Source organism: Sorex fumeus, unplaced genomic scaffold (genome assembly GCF_029834395.1).
Source record: "Sorex fumeus unplaced genomic scaffold, SorFum_2.1 ptg000097l, whole genome shotgun sequence".
NCBI lineage: Eukaryota > Metazoa > Chordata > Mammalia > Eulipotyphla > Soricidae > Sorex > Sorex fumeus.
The window spans coordinates 2799518-2819799 of record NW_026606154.1 but is presented as its reverse complement, the minus strand read 5'-3'; the positions used below and the strand labels follow the sequence as shown (position 1 = coordinate 2819799).

The 20282-nt window shown below is 39.9% G+C and overlaps 1 protein-coding gene across 2 annotated transcripts in view; it reads right to left on the bottom strand.

Moving 5' to 3' along the window:
- Positions 1–19747, bottom strand: part of GABRG2 (gamma-aminobutyric acid type A receptor subunit gamma2) — an 83889-nt gene extending 64142 nt beyond the window's left edge. For both annotated transcript variants that reach the window (XM_056133078.1, XM_056133079.1), the window contains exon 1: positions 19251–19747. In XM_056133078.1, the coding sequence (XP_055989053.1) occupies positions 19251–19348 (98 nt within the window). In that variant the 5' untranslated portion in view covers positions 19349–19747. The remainder of the gene's footprint in view (positions 1–19250) is intronic.
- Positions 19748–20282: the final 535 nt, after the last annotated feature.

Genomic DNA, 20282 nt, shown 5'->3' with positions numbered 1-20282 from the left:
ATTCAGATTTCATAAGCTTGCCATTGCAAATACTGATGACTTGCTCTCCCCACGCTGAGGAATAAAAGCAGGGCTTGCAATTTATCTTAATGGATGTGATAAGCTGCCTAACTTAATCTCTCTCTCGGCCTGAAAAGCAAAGCAGACTACAGAGCAGAGCAAAGACAGTCAGTTCATTTCAAAATGTGTCCTCCAGCCATTGCAAAAAGTAGACTCAGGCATGCTAGATTAGATTCCTCAGTGTAAAGGAATCTGAATCGGATCACACCTGCGGTGGGGTTTCCTTTCTGCCTTTCAGGACTACTAGGAATTCCTGAGAGACATATGTTGCTCAGTGAACTGGAGTATTCAAGTACCAGTTGCTTTTTCATAAGGGCCTCTAAAAGTCTTTGGAATTCTATACCTGCTCAAGAAGCAAGATAGAACCTGCATTAAAACCTGTTGGAATTAGAGAAGGGAGCACCAAATAAAGGGTGTTGGAAGGATCCTCCCAGGATGGTAGAAGCATGCTGAAAGTAGACTATAGACCAAACATGATTGCCGCCCACTGCCTCTTCTGCAAACCACAACACCGAAAAGGAGAGAAAGAACAAAAGGGAGTGCCCTGCCACAGATGCAGGGTGGGATGGGAGGTATGGGGAGTGGGAGGGATACTGGGATCCGTGGTGGTGGGATACGGGCACTGGTGCAGGGATGGGTATTTGATAATTGTATAATTGAAACCCAAGCACAAAATATTGTAAATCTACAACTGTACCTCATGGTATCTAACTAATGAAAATTTTTTTAAAAAACCTGTTGGAGCAAAACACTCTTTGCAAAGGTACAACATATACATGCAATGAGGGTAGTGTCAGAGGAATCCCTATATATCAATTCTGGTAGTAAAGTGGGAGACATAGGATGATTTCCTAAGCTAACTTTTTTTTAAAACAAATTTTGTATAAGATAACAGCTGTTGGTTTATTTGAGTCAACTGTCACATGCTCCGATGTGTAAAAATGCAAAGTTAATCTGATTTATAACCATCAAATTCCTATCTCAAATATGTTTGTGGTGCTTCATTAATTAGGGTAAATTTTATTGCAGAAAAATTTTCGTTTAATAAAATTCAAACTAAATGATAAGATTCTGACATACTCACTTAAGCCTATGGAAGAAGAGTGTCATGGAGCTTTGAATCGCTTCTCAGTCATGTGTTTAAAAACCTAATTGCTATTGCTCCATTCTATCCTCCATGATGATAGTGGCAACCAAAAAATGGATTATCTCTGTATTACAAGGTGCTGACTACAATAGCTTTGAGTGAACTGCCTACTTTTGTGAAAGTTTCCACCCAAGTTTCATCTGTGCATTCCTAGTCTATATACATATGAATTCATACACATGATGCTTACTAGTGTGCAGAAAATGGGGCAAAGTGTTGTACTTTAACTCTATCTAGTATCTGAAATGGTAGTCTTCCTATAAGCATGAGGATTCCACAGATATCACACAAGCAATGGAGTGTTAAGAAGCTGATGACAGAAAATGTGAAGGAGCAATTTCACTATTTACTGAGGGCAGAGATTATAAACAAAATAATCTGTGTTAGATTACAATCTAGGATTATGAAATCCATTTTCAAGGACTAGCACTCATGGGCACTATTTTAACCCGTTTAACAGTGGTGAATGTGGAAAGGCTGGGCTCACAGCTGGAAGAAAAACATTTTTGGCATTATCTGACGATAATAAGCACTCATGTATCTGCTTATCCATAACTTTATTTTGGAGTGGAGAGTAGGGGGGATAGTCCTGGAACACCCAGCAGTACTTAGTACTTACTCCTGGCTCTGCACTCAGGGGTCACTCCTGGAATGATGATCACTCCAGGAATGAAGCTTGGGGACCCATATGGGGTTCTGGGGATTGAAGCCAGCTTCAGTACATGCAAGGTAAATTCCCTACCTGCTGTACTATCTGTCCAGCCCTTAACCCTTTATTTCTTAAATAATGTATCATGGTCTCAAATTTTGTTTTAAAATAGCACTGTCCACCTGTTGTTCATCATTTTGCTCGAGCGGGCCCAGTAACATCTCCCTTGTGAGACTTGTTGTTACTGTGTTTGGCATATCGAATACGCCACAGGGAGCTTGCCAGGCTTTGCCTTGAGGGCAAGATATGATAGAACAGCGGTAGGGTGTTTGCTTTGCACGCGGCCATCTGGCCGAGCCGGGTTCGATTTCTCCGCCCCTCTTGGAGAGCCCGCAAGTTACCAAGAGTATCTCGCCCGCCCGGCAAAGCCTGGCAAGCTCCCCGTGGCATATTTGCTATGCCAAACATAGTAACAAGTCTCACAATGGAGATGTTACTGGGCCTCTTTGACCAAATCGATGAACAATGGGAGGACAGTTTTAAAATAAATCTATGATTTATTGTCAGTAAATGTTTGGTCTGCATAACTATTTTAGAAACCCAGTATTGTGTACAAATTGGGTGACAAGGGTTTGGAAATGGGAAAAGTTCAAGAAGCTCTGCTCTAACCCACAAAGTCCACACCTAGACCTTGAAAGGAATTGCATTCATATGTTTATGAGTACACAGAGGCATCTTTACTAATCAAATCAACAGATCAGATATATAAAGTATGGTGTGTGTGTGTGTGTGTGTATATATATATATATATATATATATATATATGGCACTGGCATTGTAGAACTGTCCTCCCTTTGTTCATCGATTTGCTCGAGTGGGCACCAGTTATGCCTCCATTGTGAGACTTATTGTACTGTTTTTGGTATATCTAATATACCACAGGTAGCTTGCCAGGTTCTGCAGTGCAGGCGGGATACTCTTGGTAGCTTGCTGAGCTCTTCGAGAGGGATGGAGGAATCTAACCCGGGTCAGCTGCATGCAAGGCAAACACCCTTGATATATATATAGATATATAATGGATAGATAGATATAATGATATGTAATATATATCATTATATATGGTATATATGATATATATCCCGTACATATAATGATTATACATACATACATATATATACATATATATATACATATATGTAATGATTGGAAAAGACTTTCTACCATTCACACTTTTTTTCTAGGCCATACTTGGTTGTGCTCAGGGCTTACTCATGGCATGCTGTGGGGACCATCTGGGGTTCTGGTGACTGAACCTTGGTGGGCCACATGCAAGGCAAGTGCCCTACTTGCTGTAATAGCTCTCAGACCCCTCCCTCATCAATTTGCTAAGAAGAGCAACAGAAAGAAAGCTTAGCACTTCAGGCAGACAACAGTATTCCGTTAAAAATGTGACAACCCTGCCTAATTTTATTATGTTTGCAGTTGTCTTCTGCTATAAAAAGTAAAACTAATTTCCACATCTTAGTGCTATTAAGTATATTCAATAGGTATGTTGAAAAGGATATCATCTACAATGATATTATGGAAATGCATAATATTTGCATATGGCAACTAACATGTGGGAAACAATGGTCCAGATAGTCAGATCTCACAGTCCCTAAGTAACTAGCATGTGACAGATTCTTTTGTGCAAGGCAGGCAAACAGATGGAAAGAACTGCCAAGTATTATGCAGATATCAAAACACCTCTCATCTATTTCTACCTGAACAGCTAGAAAAATACAACACCTAAATGACAATTCAGAGAAACAATAAAAACACCATCACGGGGTAGGCTATGACTAATCTCTGTCTGTCAGCTCCTCCAACCTGCTATTAAGGATTTTTCCTATCCGTGTACATCTGTATTCCCTTGTAAATCTCCACTTTTAGTTTGTTGTGTTTTGGGTCACACTCAATGATGTTCCAGGCTAATTCCTGGCTCTCTGTTTAGGGATCACTCCTAGTGATGCTCAGGGGACCATAAGGGATGCTGGGGATCGAAATCGGATTTGCCATGTGCAAGACAAACACCCTGCCCACGGTACTATTGCTCCAGCCCTAAATCTCCATCTTTTTGGTAAGAAAAATATTCTTTTCTAGATTATAAAACACTGAGGGAACTGACAAAACTACCAACGTATAAACCAGCATATAAAATAAATATAAACATGCAAAGTTGTTGACACACCTACAAGGAGACCACAGGTGGGCAGAAGAAACATACACTTTGAAAAGTGAAGTTGTCCATGTTTAGGGTAGTAAAGGTCACTGGGGACAAGTGTATGAATATGAGCACTGATCTACTACACACAACAGATAGCCATACCCAGACATATATGCAGATGTATCCGATTTAAATGTATTGAAAAAGCATTAGGACCGAGCAATAGTACAACGGGTAGGGTGTTTGCCTTGCACACGGCCAAACCAGGTTTGATCTCCAGCATCCCATAGGGTCCCCCGAGCATTAGCAGGAGTAATTTCTGAGTGCAGAGCCAGGAGTAAACCCTGAGCATCACCAGGTGTGACCCTGTCACTGTCACTGTCCTCCCATTGTTCATCGATTTGTTCGAGCGGGCCCAGTAACGTCTCCATTGGAGACGTTGTTGTTTACTGTGTTTGGCATATCGAATATGTCATGGGTAGCTTGCCAGGCTCTGCCGTGCGGGCGAGATACTCTCAGTAGCTTGCCGGGTTCTCTGAGAGGGGCGGAGGAATCGAACTCGGGTCGGTCATGTTGGCTGAGTGCAAGGCAAACGCCCTACTGCTGTGCTATCGCTCCAGTCCAAAAGGCAAAAACTTTTTTTTTTTTTTAAGAAATACAAAAGCATTGAGGATCTATATACCTAATCTGTTCAGGTCTAGATGGGAGGCACTGAGGCACTGCAATTTTGTTTTAATTTGCAAATTCTTGGGAAAATGCAACTTTTTATTGCCAAGTCAAACATGGTCATTTAGGTGACTGAACTAAGGTTCTCCTAATTAAATTAAGGTCCTACTGACCAGCTTTCTGAAAGTTACAGGAGTCTCATCTTTCATTATTATGCTAGGGTTTTCTCTTCCTCCTACCCCCGCCTCCAGTCCCTTTATACGAACAGCCTCTTGCTTCTTTATATTGTAAAATGACTTGACTAAGAACTAGAAATTCACCTGATCACCGAAACGTTGTGTTCATCCACTCACTGGTATGGTTTACAGGCATTACCTATGAGCTAAGTACTATTCTCAACACTTGGAATTGTGACTCATCTTTAAAAATATAGTAGCTCTTTTTTTTAAAGTTCTATGCTGAGGGAACAGAGCAATAGTAGTGTGGGATGTTTGTCTTGCACATGGCCCACCCAGGTTCAATCCCCGGCATCCCATATGGTCCCTGAGCACTGCCAGGAGTTATTCCTGAGTGCACTGCCAGGAGTTACCCCCGAGCATCACCGGGTGTGACCTCAAAACTAAAAATAAAACAAAAAGTTTTATTGCAGAGAATAAGCATGCAAACGCATCACACTGGTCTTGGAGTAGCATGGGGGTTGGAGGTACCCAGCGCACATCTCTTCATCCTCTGAACTCTTCCCCTCGCCTGTCATTATTATTCTCAGTTTGCTTATTCTCATAAGTTGTCAGTGCTAATATATTGTGATTTTATTTGCATTTGTCTAATGGCTATTCTGAATTCTCTTGTGTTTTAATGGCACCTTAATTACTTACCGGGAATCTCAAGGGAACTGTGCAGAGTAAGTGATAGGATTTTTTTTATATGAGATTCCTGAGAAAACTCTAGTGACAAAGGACAGAGCCATTGTCAGGGTTTAAGGGTGGCTGTAGGGTGCAACCCCTTGAATTGATGGGTAAGAAAGGGATTTTTTTCCCCTTTTTGGTCTTGAAGAAAAGTAGATAAAACAGTTTTCTTTCCCGACCTGGGAAACTAAATTAGAACTGGCATGGGGGTTACAATTCATATGACTGCATACCAATGAAAGTTCATTTTATCTAAAAGTGCAAGAATACTAATGAACTAGGGAGAGAGCTAGAATAGTAGGGCAGCTGAGCAGAGGTGTTGGGGCCTCGGTATAGGAGCAAACAATCAAATGTTTGCTGCCCCCCAAAAAAACCTAATTGTCAGAACTAAGTCACTGATTTTTTTTTCAAAATATTTGCTGATGTGAGATTCTGCTGTGTGTGAAAATTCTTGATATTAAAGTATGAAGTACAAAAAAATTTAAATGTAGAGAGAAAAATATTTCTTGTTAGTAAAATAGTACTGTGGTCTTCTTAATTTGGTATACTGATTTTTGTTCTTTTTCAAGCTGGCTTTTATTTATGTATTTTGGTTGGTGTGGGTTGGAGTACAAATCAAATTTGCTTTCTCCTAGCTCTGAATTTATGCATCACTTTTGGCGGGCTTGGGAGACTATATAAGGTGCTGGGGATTGAACCTGGGTCAGTTGCATGCAAGGCAGGCACCTTGCCCACTGTACTATCTCTCTGACTCTTTTAGGCTTTTACACAAAATGTTACCTTCTGCAATGCTGCTGTAAAATTTTTACCGATATATTTTAAAGATAGAAAAAAATGCACATTGCTAAAAATGGTTAAAAAACACCTATAAAATCCTTTTTCTTTATTTTTGATAGTCTCTTTTACTTTTTACAACCAGTTATGCAGGACCAGAGTGACAGACCAGAGTGATAGTGGGTACTGCATCTGCCTTGCATGCAAGCTACCAGGGTTGATCACCACATCCCATATAGTCCCCGAAGCCCAACAAGAGTGATCCCTGAACACAGAGCCAGGAATAACCCCTCAGCAGAGATGGGTCTGGCCCCCAAACCAAAAGAAATAAATAAAATAAGCTCAGTTATTCCTCTAGTTACTCCCAAATAATGTTGATTTAGAATTTAGGGGCACTGTCATTATTTTGACATATCTAAACACAGTTAAATATAGTGCAAAAGTTTCATTTAAAATATAAAATAATTACTATGCTTTAAATGATTGACACAGTTACAGGTAGTTAGATCTTGATCCTGCTAAGATTTCATAGCAAGGTGTAAAACAACACTATAAATAACAGTAAGGAAGGTAAAAGCCAACTAATTACCAAAGCTTGACAGTAAGTAGGTAAATTGCAATCCTCACTGGCAAGCCCTATATTTCTTTAGTATGATATCGATACCATAATATGATGTTTTCCCTGATTCCAACCAGAAAGGTTTGAATTGTAATTTAAAAATATAATTCAAAAACTTCTTCAGCAAGGCTGTAAGAATAGTAGGCAGCTTTTTGCTTTTCAAATACCAATTTTTGGGTAGGGCGTTTGCCTTGCATGTGGCCAACCCAGGTTCAATTCCTCTGTCCCTCCTGGAGAGCCCAGCAAGCTATCGAGAGTATCCTACCCACATGGCAGAGTCTGGCAAGCTCCCCGTGGCATATTTGATATGCCAAAAATAGTAACAACAAGTCTCACAATGGAAACGTTACTGGTGCCCACTTGAGCAAATCGATGAACAACAGGAGGACAGTGCTACAGACAGTGTGTATTTATACACACATTATTTTCCTTTATTAAAAATTTTATTTAATCACCATGAATTATTTGGGTTGTGGTATACAATGTTCCCATCCCTTCACCAGTGTCTACTCCCTTCACCAACGTTCCCAGTTTCCCTCCCAACTGCCGAGCTTGCCTCTAAGGCAGGAACTTTTCCCTTTGTCTTTTTTCCTTTTAGAGATGGTAGTTTTCAATATGGTTACCTATTAGGTATCATGCACGTCACTTCCCCTCATTTCAGCACCTTCTTTTAACAGAGGGCCTACTTGCCCCTCACTGCCATAGTGGTCCCTTCCCTGACCTATCTCATTACCCCCACATCGGCAAGTTTTCCACTATGGGCCAGTTATTCTGCTCTTTCTATTGCCAATCCTGAGTTTTTTCCATCCCTGTCTCTGCCTTGTAGCCAGCTGGGGCTTTAATTCCTAAATCACACCAAGCTCTTACACTCTCCAAATCCCTAGCACCTTCTGTCACTGACAATGAAAAAGGGCTTCCAGCTCCCCTTTCATGGCTGGATTCTTTCTCCCTTCATCACACAGTCCCAGCTTCTTTTTCATTACTCAGATTGATCTTTCTTGACATATTCTTTTGGAAGTAAATATTGTGCTGATTTTTTTCCCATCACACCACACTTTCAACTTCTTCATTTACCATAATTTCAAGTTTGCCTGCCTGTTCCCAGATTGCACCGTCAAAGAATTAGCAGAATGTCTATTAGTCACAAGTGGTTGTGCAGAAACAATGTAGAATGAGCAAATCCACAAATACATATTTATGGCAGAAAGACAGAGGGCAGGAAAGCAGAGATTTGTCCCCATTACATTCATTTTCTTTCTGCTTTTACACAGCATTTGAGAGTTCAACAAGACTCAAATGACATCCCATGGGATTTCATTTCAAGGAGAAAACAGTCTGGAATTATGGGCTAGAATCAATCCAGAATCATTTTTCAGTCTACGGGCTGAAAAAATAGCTTCATCTAAAATATGTAACTGCTTATACAATTTCCTTCAGAGGATTTACATGTAAGTCAATATATAGGTAAACTTAATATAAGAAAATTTATATACAGTAGCCATCTAATATATGTATATATGCACATATATGTTCACATATATGTGTATATATACACAGTAACCATTTTATATATACTACATATATTATGAGGCTATGTATAGAAGAAATGAAATTAAATCTCTAATATATGAACAAAGATAATAGTTTGATGTGTTAAACAGAGTTAAATGAAACTACAAGGCATCTATAAAAATGTCTTTGCAAACTTGGAGTAATCAAAATTTTCTAAGAGCAGAAACCACATCAGAAAATACTATGATTTTAAAAAAAAGATAAAGTGAACTTGATAATTATGCATTGCTCAAATAATCAACCTAAAGTCTGCTAAGTTATTTCCACTAGGTAAATCTTACAACAATTCTTATTTTACAGACCAATAATAAAAAAGTTAAGAAAAACTATAACTTGAATGGATACAAGTTTACCACACTATAATGTCTCACTCAATTCTAGTGGTCAACCCAATGTGTCTGGCTTCTCCCCCAGTGATCTCAACCCCTGAAATCAAAATTTTTGCCTATGCTTTTTGCACAGTAAATTGGGCCTGGTCTGTGGTACAAATAGTAAATGATACATCTATCCACTTCCCACCTCTGTTCCCCACTCTCTGTCCACAGCCCCCAAGTCTTTTCATTCTGCTTCTCCATCAACATGAAGACACCATCAATGAAGGAACTAGAGCCTGCTATTAATAGACACATCAGACTGGGATTAACAATGCAGTGTCCAATACTTTCAGATGACTGGAACCTCATTAAGCAACTTGACTGCAGCCAAAAAAGAGATTCTGAACCAACACTACTCAGCTAAGTGACCCCAGGATTCCTGATGGCCTCAAACTTTGTTAGGTCAGATTGGGTTCTTACTTTAAGCTACTTAGGTTTGGATTACTATAGAAATGCATACTACAAAGGCAGGTGACAGTTAAAATTGTCAGGATTTGGAGCAATTTGAACTTGACACATAGTAAAATGCTTCTGACAATTTCTTAAAGAATAAAAAAAATACCCATTCCCAGCAACTCTGCCCAGATAAGATTAAAAATGGTACCCATGTACCATAATCTTTACACCACCTTTGTCAAAACAGCCTTAAAACAGTAGTATCAAGAATCGATCAACAGACTGGAATTCAACTATGGAATTCATGTTACAGGAACACATGAAGTATGTAACATTATTGTATCTCAAAAAATATTGAACGAAAGGCACAGAGGAGCACACACATTGCTAATTTCACCAATATAAAGCTCTAGAAGAGGAAACTATAGAGAGAGAAAGAGAAACAAAGAGAACAGAGGAATAAGGAGCAGAAGAATAATCAGAAAAAGACACATTAAGAAGTGCAGGTAGAAGCAATAACATACATGGAAACATGAACACACATATAGTAGTCATATTGCTGCTCTACATTTGAATCCTAAAGTTAAACAAATCCGAATTATGTATTTAAAATATATATATATTAGGGGTAAAATCTGAATTATTTAATATAAATATACATTAAGGGGAAAATCTCTCTGCAGTGGTAAATGAATCACAAGGTAGCAAAAGTGATGTCAGCAAGGTGCTTTAGGCAGCAGATGCAGTAACCAAAGAGACAGATGACAGCGAGTTTCATTCTATGACCAGAACTATGAGGCACGAAGAAAAATGAAGAGTTAGTCATGACCTTGAACAGTGAAACATCAGTTTGGATTGTCTCCTTTTTCATTACTCTGCAGGCAACAGCCTTGCTTTCCCCTTCAGGCTCCATAATAGATGTGGTCATCAAGAGAAGCAACATGGGCTCCCTCTAAATAATGAGCTGGATAATTTGACTTCAAACACTCAAAGACAACGGCTTCACACTATCTTTAGAAAAAGACATTTCTTTGCAAATCTGTCTTCAGGAAAATACCCCATGTGTCCCGTATACATCTTTGGCAATCCACCTGTGCTAGAAATTTTATTAGCTTTATAATGATCTAAAAAAGAATGTTCAGTACAGCCATTCCAGAAACCTAGAGACCTCTGCCCAATCCTCATCTTACACAAATGAAGACGGGGGACTAGAGAACGAGGATTTTTATTTAAAAATCCTTCTCCTGCATTCTCCCCAGTTTAACAAGGATGAGTAGCAACTTATGTCTCTAGAGCCGTGAAATCCCATAGTGCTAACAAAAGAATAGCTTATCAGGGCTGCTTACTCAGTGCCAAACCCTTAGCCTGGAATATGCCAGTTCCTACTCAACATAACTTATTAAGAAATATGTTCCTTTCTGAAGCTATCAAATATTGACAGAAATTTGAATTCTGATCAAGAGCATGGCTCGAAGAAGTTCCCTCCTAAGAACCCCAGTACTCAATAGAGTGTGTTTACCTTTCTGCCTTTGTCGGCAGCCAGCTGTAAATGTGGACTTATAATTACCATGGAAGAAACAAAGAGTTGCTTCTTTTTTTAAGAGAAAAAAATTTTAGAAAAAAGTAGATGCAATTTCCACTAATTAAGCTACCTATTGAGCATCTATTGGCACTTCTCTAAAAGTCTGGGTTGTACCAGGGGAGGAAAAAGAATTTCTGCTCTCATTAACCCTGAATTTTAGCTGAGAGGGCTTTAAAAAATTGAAAATAAAAATAAACCAATATTGGCAGAGGTCAGAGAGATAGTGGAGCAGGAAAGGTGCTTGCCTTGCATGCAGCTGACCCAGGTTCTATCCTAAGCATCACACAGGTTCTATTCTCTGAGCTCTGCCAGGAGTAACCCCTGAGCAAGAGTGAGGAGTAAATTCTGAGTATATCCAGGTATAGCACCACCAACCCAATCCCGGAAGGAGGGGGGGTAAGGGTGGAAGAAAATGTACATTAAAAATAACTGTCTAGGGGTTTGAGTGATAGCACAGTGGGTAGGGCCTTTGCCTTGCACATGGCCGACCAAGGTTCAATTCCAAGCATCCCATATGGTCCCCTGAGCACCGCCAGGGGTAATTCCTGAGTGCAGAGCCAGGAGTAACCCCCGTGCATCGCTGGGTGTGACCCAAAAAGCCAAAAAAAAAGTCTACTTGCTGAAAGCTCTAAGTGCTATGAAAAAAAAAGTATAAGAAGAAAAGGACAAGTAGAACAGTAAGACTACTAGGGCAAAGGTGTAGAGAAAATGAATTAACTGGAGAATATCCAGGAGAAATGCAATGCACAGAAAACTGAATATTTAATATATTTTCCTGTCTATATCCTGATGATTGTCTCAGGACAGTAAAGAAGCAGGACTTCCCAGAGAAAAATGGTCCTGGGTCCTTCTTCATCAACCTCCAGCCATGTCACAGAGATGAAATTGATTCAGGGTTAGAGAGATTTTGAAGAAGAGGATTATTGGTGTGAGAGAAGGGTGATGCATTTCGTACCCTCTCCTCAGTTGTCTGTGCTTGCTCTACCCCAAGCCACTTGTAAAAGAAGTCCAGTTTTCCTTGAAGATCCTGCTCTTTGATAACCTTGGTGAATGTACAAAATTGGTAAGCATCAGCCCCACACAGAACAAGAAAGGCAAGGATTCTCTGTATGCCCAGGGAAAGCAGCCTTAGGACCGGAAGCAGAGTGCTTAGAGAGGTCAGACCACAATGATTTTCCAGGAAAAGGCTAAAATTACAAGAAAACTGGTTGAGGTTTGAATGCAATGAGCCCAGCCGCCGATCTAAGAAAAGTCTGGCCATGAAGAGATGTGAGCATTCTGAACTGGAAGGAGAGAGAGAAACGGAGAAGTGATCCAGTTCTAAACTCCAGTTTTTATTTTGAAGACAAGAAACCTTGGGTGGTGTTAAACTGGGAAACAGTTGGTCATTTCGGAGGGAAAAGTAGTGTCACGAATAAAGTGCCCCCGAGGGGAAATTTGCTTTGAAAAAGAAAAGGAAGTCCAAATACCCATTTGCATTTGTGGATCAGTTCCTGTCCTTATCCCAAAGAGAAAACTTAATAACTGCTCAATCTTCTGAACACAAAATGTCAAAGAGAATCCTTTGAGAAAGCTGACTTGATTTCTCTGAAATCTGGGCTATCTCAAGGACATCACTGAAGAGATTTAAAGGGACCAGGCAGTTTAGGACAATCCCAAGAAAGAATGGAGTATGAAAAAGCTCCCCTTTCAGCATCTGACTGGAAATTTTGCAGCATTAATTTATTTTTATATGCCACATCCTTCCATCATCCATGCAGTCCCCAGGAGGTAAAAAAAATGCCAGGAAAACCAGTTCTATTGTAATATTTTTCTGACAACATTTCCTGTTCTTTTCAGCAGGCAAATTCTCTTGGTGGTCTCTGGAGAGTGGGGGTGTCTTTGGGGTTGAGTTGAAGGAGTGAGGTACAAACTCAGCCATCACACAGTATAACCCTCTTCAGGGAACAGTATGATTCTGAAGTTTAGTTCACTTCCCTATGCACTGCATTTCTCGCAGTCACCATAAGAGGAAAAAAGGGAAGGTTATTTTCACAGAACCCACCCAATGTCCCCGGAAAACGTGATCCAGCATTTAAGCATCAGCCACTCAGTTGATTAAGAAGAATAGCACAGGGCTGGAGCGATAGCACAGCGGGTAGGGCGTCTGCCTTGCATGCAGCCAACATGGCTGACCCGAGTTCGATTCCTCTGCCCCTCTCGGAGAGCCCGGCAAGATACCGAGAGTATTCGATATGCCAGACACAGTAACAACAAAGTCTCCAATGGAGACGTTACTGGGCCTGCTCGAGCAAATCGATGATCAACGGGAGGGCCTTTTTTTTTAATTAAAATTTTTTTAATTAAAAATTAAGATTTTTCTGCTCCTTTATAATCATCCTCCTCCCTCTGTCTTTTTTTTTAAGCCAAAAGCAGTAGAGAGCTCCAATAAAAACAAAGGAAGAAATAAGGTCAGGCTACAGATATTTGAGGTCAGGACTTTGGTAGGAGAATGAAAAAAGTAAACGAAACAGAACTGGAAAGGACAGATCAAGATGAGGTTTTTTTTTTATACCTGAAAATGAAAATTCTCTAAGCAATAAGGTGAATGAGAAAATCATGCAATTTATCTTAGATATTGCTCAGATATGGGGAAGAGTCAACCGATGAACTTTAAAGATAAAAAGGATTTCTGAGCCGTACCTACTTAACTCTAGCATGTTCAACCAATCAGCTGCTGGGAAATTTTGACCAAAGGAGTAGCTCATAAAAGAAACTAATACTAAAATTCTTAAATAATATCTAAACATAGCTATATTTCTATAATCATTTACTGTCCTGGGTCCATATTTTATAGTTCAATGTATCACATGAAGCAAGTCTCTTCTAGATGTAAGGAATTTCTCTAATTTAACTTAGTTCCTAAAGATCAGCTGGGGAATGGACCCAGAGGTGTGACCAAGGGGCTAGTGTTCATAATCTGCATGCAGGTGGCTTGGGTTTGATCCCCAGCACTGCGTGGTCCGCCAAGAACTATTGGGTCTATATTTGTCTATATTTGTCTTGCTGCACAGACTTTGGTTATAGAATTAAACTTGATTTCACAAAGAATAGTTGTTTAAAAAATATTTCTTGTTTTCCTCACTATTCTGTTGCTTGGTATTCTGATTGTCTTTATGAATGGGTAGAAAGTATAATATCAGTACTACTTATTTAACATTCACATGGTGCTTCATCTCTAGAGTTGTAGAATTATTATCATTATATTTTTCACTCATATCATAAAATTGTAGGTATTAATATCCTAGTAATTAAGAGTTTCTACACCTTTCCATACTCAGTTTTTACAACTATACTAAGGTTATTATATTACCTATCTCATCAAACTCATGATGATAGAGAATATGAATGTCTGGGTAAAGTATTTGCAAAAGATTTAAGCTCCAATTTCTAAAAATTATAACTTCTTTTTCGTTAGAAATTAAGATGCAAGTATTCTGATACTGTCCTATGTGGAAATTACAATTGCTTATAAAGTTGAGGTGATTGAAAAGGTCATTCTTAAAGCCTGCCTGAAAATTACCTTTTACTATCCTAAAAATTTTGTTGAAAAATGTAGAATTAAAAGATATTGTTGGGCCAGTTATCTCTAATATTTGTTCAACAGGAGCCAAGATCTCTTTTTAAAAAGAGAGACAAGTAGCAGTTGAGTTTCTGGGTAACAAGTGAGCTGTAAATTTACACTCACACAGACACAATCTTCAGGAAAATGTATTTTCTGAGTTAATTTTGGTGCAGAATCTAAATGATGTTACTTGGTATTTGGGGGACACACCTGGCTGTGCTCAGGGATCACTCCCTGCAGGGCTCAGGGGAACATATGCAGTGCTGGGATTCCACATGGGGCTGGCTATATGTAAGGCAAGTGAATTATCATACGTAGTATGATTCTTAAGCACATAAGATCACTGAATAGTGAATTATGTCTACAATTTTTGTCTAGGGCTTTCAAGCTAATTGGTAAGATAAATCTAAGAATGTTGTGATTAAGACTGAGACTGTCAAATCATGCTACTATATAGATTTAATATTTTATAGACTGATATAGGTTATCAGTTCTAGATTCTAGTGTCTGAAAATAGACTCAACTATAAAAACCAAACCTGATAAGTACCCCAAGACTAATTGCTAAGTTATGAGAAAATAGTATTGATGGGATCAAACTGATGGGTTAAAAAATCAGAAGATAATTAGTAACATTGAAAATATAATCAAATATGATAATCAAGTGTATATGTTAATGTATTTTTATATATACTTCCATAAATAACATATGGGTTTCCATATATAAACTCATTATATATGGAAATGTATTTCTCACTACATATCTATATCTTTACATACATATTATATTATGTTATTTCTATCTCTTGCCTTTAAACAAATTTTAAAACTATGAAACCATTATGGGATAAAAAAAGTTTGGAAACTCAAAAAAATATAATAAGTAACCTGAAGAATCTTTGATCAGGTGATAGAAAATTCTTTCAAATTGTTAACTCTTTTTATTTTGGTAAAAAAAATTCATTTCAAGGTGTGTTCACTCAAACTAAGACTGGCTGAAGCAGAATATTCACTCATGCACTGAAGTGTGTTCATAGAGTTTGATGCTGCAGAAGTGAATGATGACTGCTCAGTCATACTATATTTTTAAACTTAATTTGCTCAATTGTAAAGCTGTTTAAAGCATTTAGAAAGAAATAATTAAGAAAAATGTCTAATCAATTCCATGCAGATGCTTGATTTTAGAATTTAAAATATTTGATATATCTCAGTACACTTCAATTCTTTTACTCTGTACTACTAAAAACAGCCCAAGACAATTTTGTCTTATGAGTAAATTATTTGGCATAGACATTAAAAACAACTTCTTGGAAAAAACAAATAGAACTTCACTGCCAGCACTTCACAGAGTTTGAAATTTTTTTAAATTTTTCAAATATTATGAAAATTCAAAGTCATCTTGTACTCAAACCATGTTTTAAAAATGCCCTACCACTGTATAAGGCCTTGCTTATTCTAATAGAAGTAAAAAAAATCATAATTTCTAGCATTGACTCTATTTACTCTAAATAATTTTCTGCTGTATTGTTGTATCCCAATTTTGCTTTTCTAGTAAATTTCCCCAGAGATGGAATGCAGTTATATTAAAAGGATTGACAAAATTATGAAACCTGTTGATAAACCTGAATATGAACATAGGTATATGAAGTGTATAGTCTGTGAATACAATCCTATATCATATATTTATGTGCAATCACATACACGTTTTACATTTTTAGCTGGTGTTTTCTCATACATTAGATGTGTTTATGAGGATTCCTTATAGCTATTTGTCATTCATCATGGTTAATATACTCAAAGATTTATGTGAAAATGGAAATGTTGGCACGTGATACAAATTCATGCTCTGCTGAATGTAACAATAATTAAAAAACACTTAAATATTACATAAGATAATGAATAAACTTTGTAAATCAGTTTAGCATATAATCCTTTGCTTCAATGTATTTTTAATAAATAAATGCTCCTGAACTCCCCTCAGACACAATGACTTAGAACAGTTTCATGATGGAAATTCAGTTCAGGAAACTCCTCTCTAACCATGTTCCCTGACTGATTCTTATGAAACTGTATATAAGATCTGTGGAATAATTGAGTTTCAAAAATTAATAATTTTCCATAAGAAAAATGTTATTGATATATTAATATTCTTAAAATAATGTTTTTGATTTCATATTTTAGTTTTGTGTAGATACAAACAAGTCAATTGACTCAAATACTGATGGGGTGGAATTTATTCTTTGGAGCTATGCAAATAAATGGTCAATTAATTTTTTTAAATTTCCCTCAACTTCCTCGGTGTTTCTACCACAAAAAAAGGCTGTTTCTTACTGGCCTCTAGGAACCCACATTTTTAGGGTCATCTTTAGAGATGACCAGTCATTTAAACCATGGAGTTTTTCTTCATGGGTTTGCATTAAACTGCAATTCTGAAGATAGTCTTCAGTAACTCCATACAGTACCATTATTGAAAAAAATGTGAAAGTTCTCCTGTAGATATACTGTTGACTTGTAACTTCTATTATTAAAAGCAAAAGATATTCATCTCGACTACTATGCTAAGAAATAAAGATTAAATAGATTGCTAAAAGTTTGCTTATTGGACATTGTAAAATCACAGGGTCTGCTGCAATCAAGAAATCTTAAATCTGATACTGCTGAAAATTATACATTTTTGGTTAAAAAATGCCTACTGGAAATAAAATACACAAAATATCTTTAGTTAGCTATAAAAATGTTTACAAAGATGAATAGCAGGAAAGATACACTTGCCTATGCCCTGTTTAGTGCTTAATCCACAGGTTTCATAACTAGTATAAATATCAAAGCATTCTGCATGTGACTATCAGATTTCAGGGGAGGGGGCAACCATATATAAAACATCGAATACAAAAATCTGTGCAAGCTTTAATTTAAAATTTGTATTTCAGGATAATACTAAAGTATTTTGATATAATTCATTCTCAGTGAGAGGCCTCAGGAAAGCTACTTAGTTTATGACTCTGAATGAACTTTCAGTTCAATCTTGATAGCAAAGCTAGAAGGTATGAAAAGGGCTAGAAGAAAAATAGAGCAAAAAATCTACTTAGCAACTCCAAAGAGAAGAAATGCTTTTTCACTTCCTGATGTGCCTTCTTTTTTTATCAGAAATCATCATCTAGATTTCCTAGAAAATAGTTCACTAGATAGTCCCAATAAAAGTAAGCAATTTCTTAACCCTCTCCCCTTTGTTATAACCACTGCACAAGGTCATCTACCATGAAAAACCTTGGGTTGTAACCTACAGCTAGTTTTATTTCTTTTTTTTCCCTTGGGGCATCTGAGTGACTCTTAGAGACTTTTATTTCAGAACGACAGCATGAAAGATGCCAGTGATGGAAATAGGGAACCCCTAAGCTGTCTCTGACTTGACTGAAAATCCTTAGGATGTGGGGGGCTTCAGGGGGAGCTGCTGTTTTCACAGGGAGCTGAATGGCTAACTCAGTTGTGGAAGGGAGCTCCCCTGATACTCTTGGAAAGAAAAAAAAAGTTAAGTTCAAGAAAATGTATGGGCAAAGCACCTCAGAGAGGGGAACAGACCCACACGCTCCTAACTTAGGGTTTAGGGTTGGGGGTGTGGGCAGGGAATCCATCTCGCCCCTTGCCATCTTTTCCACCAAGTGCAGCAAGGTGCTAAGGCTTTTGTGCCCGCTTCCCAACCCTGGCATCAGAATCCGCCGGTGCTCCAACACTGCAGCAAGGCCAACTCTTGGGCCAGACACACATTCCTGCAAGAGTGCATCTACTCCCCTTTCCACTCCCGGACCAGGGTCCCGCGGCCACCCCGGGGAGGGGAGCAGCTGGGGCTTATCAGCGCGGGGGTCCTCCTTGTCCGCGCTCCCGGGCTCCCAGGGCCTTCTGTGTGAGCAACACAGATGCCAGGCGAGGATGCAGATGCGCCCTAGATCCAGTTAGGCAAGTCTCGGTGCACCGGGCCCCTTCCTTAAACGGGGGTCGCTGTCCCTGGTGCTGAACCCTGCTTGCCCGCCAGGGAATTGGAGGGGGGCTGGAGAGCAAACCTGGGGGAGGCAGAGCTGGAGAATTCCAGGTGCAAGCAGTACCCTGGCCTTCGGGAACGGAGCCCCTCCCCCCTCCCCCAAGCCCCGACCCTCCCAGGGGGGCGAGCCGCGACGCCCCCCTCCGCAGTCACAACCCCCTTGCAAACGTGCCCTTCCCTCTTCCAGACCCCCCACCAAAAAAAAAAAAAAAAAACCAAAAAAACGCCTCCAACATGGCCTCAAACGCCGCCGCAGCTGCCTTCGACCCGGCAGCAATCTCAAAATGTTACTACCTAGGAGGTTGGATTCCACACACACACACACACACACACACACACACGCGCGCGCGCGCACACACATACACACACGCACGCGCACACACACACACACACACACAAGCGCAAACACTTTTTTAAAAAGGGGGGGAAAAAGCAAATTTGTGCAACACAAAAATGTTGAGACATCAACAATAGTCACCTTCCTTTTCCCTCCCTTCCCCCCACTCCCCGATATTCACATTCCCTTGGAGCATCTGGACGGGTCTTTAAAAAGAAAAAAATTCTAGGTGGTCCCCGAGATGGGCACCTCCTCGTCCTCTACCCCCACCCCCCGGCCCCCACCTCCGGAGCAAAAACGAGGCCGACGAGGGCCACCACTTACCCGGCGTAGAGCGCCAGCAGGAGCAAGGGCCACGCCGTCATCTTCCGAGCAGACACGGGAGCCCAGTGGCCCGGGCTCCATAGATCTGGCCAACTCATCGCTTTTTTTTTTTAATTTTTTTTTTCCCTTCTTCCCTCTCTCTGTGGTCCCCTGGCCTCCTGCCTCCTCCGGGGCTGCCGAAGAATCCCTCCCCTTCTGAATTATTAGGATTATGCTTATGCTCAGATGCTGGCTCCCCCTCCTCCTCCTCCTCCTCCTCCTCCTCCTCCTCCTCCTCCTTCTCTCTTCTTCTTCCTCCTCCTCCTCCTCCTCCCCAACCCCCACTTGCCTCTAGGAGGTCCCGTCACTGGGGAGATGCATCGTTTTACCCGCTTCGGGGGGCAATTAATATCGGGAGAGGATGGTGTGGGGAGGGGGGGGGAGGTTGGCAGGAATAAGATCAGCACAAACGCTTGCAGATACCGTCAAAGCGTCAGCGCGGGGAGCGGATTCCAAGTGCGGGGAAGAGGGAGGGGTGGGGGGTGGAATATAAAAGAAATGAGGCGGGGGCGGGGGGAGGCAGAGGAGCGCGCGCGAGACGCACGCACACCGGCACTCGTACTCCTGCCCCCCGCACGCACACGCGCTCCCCCTCCCCCTCCCAGGGCTGTGCTTTTAGGTTGGTTGGCTTTTTGTGTGTTTTATTTATTTATTTATTTGTTTTTGTGTTACTATTATTGTTTTATTTTTTTTGGAAGGGGTCGGGGCAGGAAGGCAGGGCGCGCGTTGTCAACGTGTTCAAGAAGAAATGAAGGGGGGAACTGTGCTAGCATCTGTGCGTGATTAAGCCTCACGCACTTAACTAGAAGGGGGTCAAAGTGGAAGTCAATGCAGCGTGGATTAACACATGCGTGGTACCTCGCGGGCTTTCTTGGGGTTTTTTGGGGTTTTTTTTTTTGGTCTTTTTTTTCCCCTCTCTTTCTTTTTTAACCCTTCACAGCAAGCAAGTATGCAGTGACTTGGCTTTCCCTGGGAAGGAGTTGCTTTAGGGAA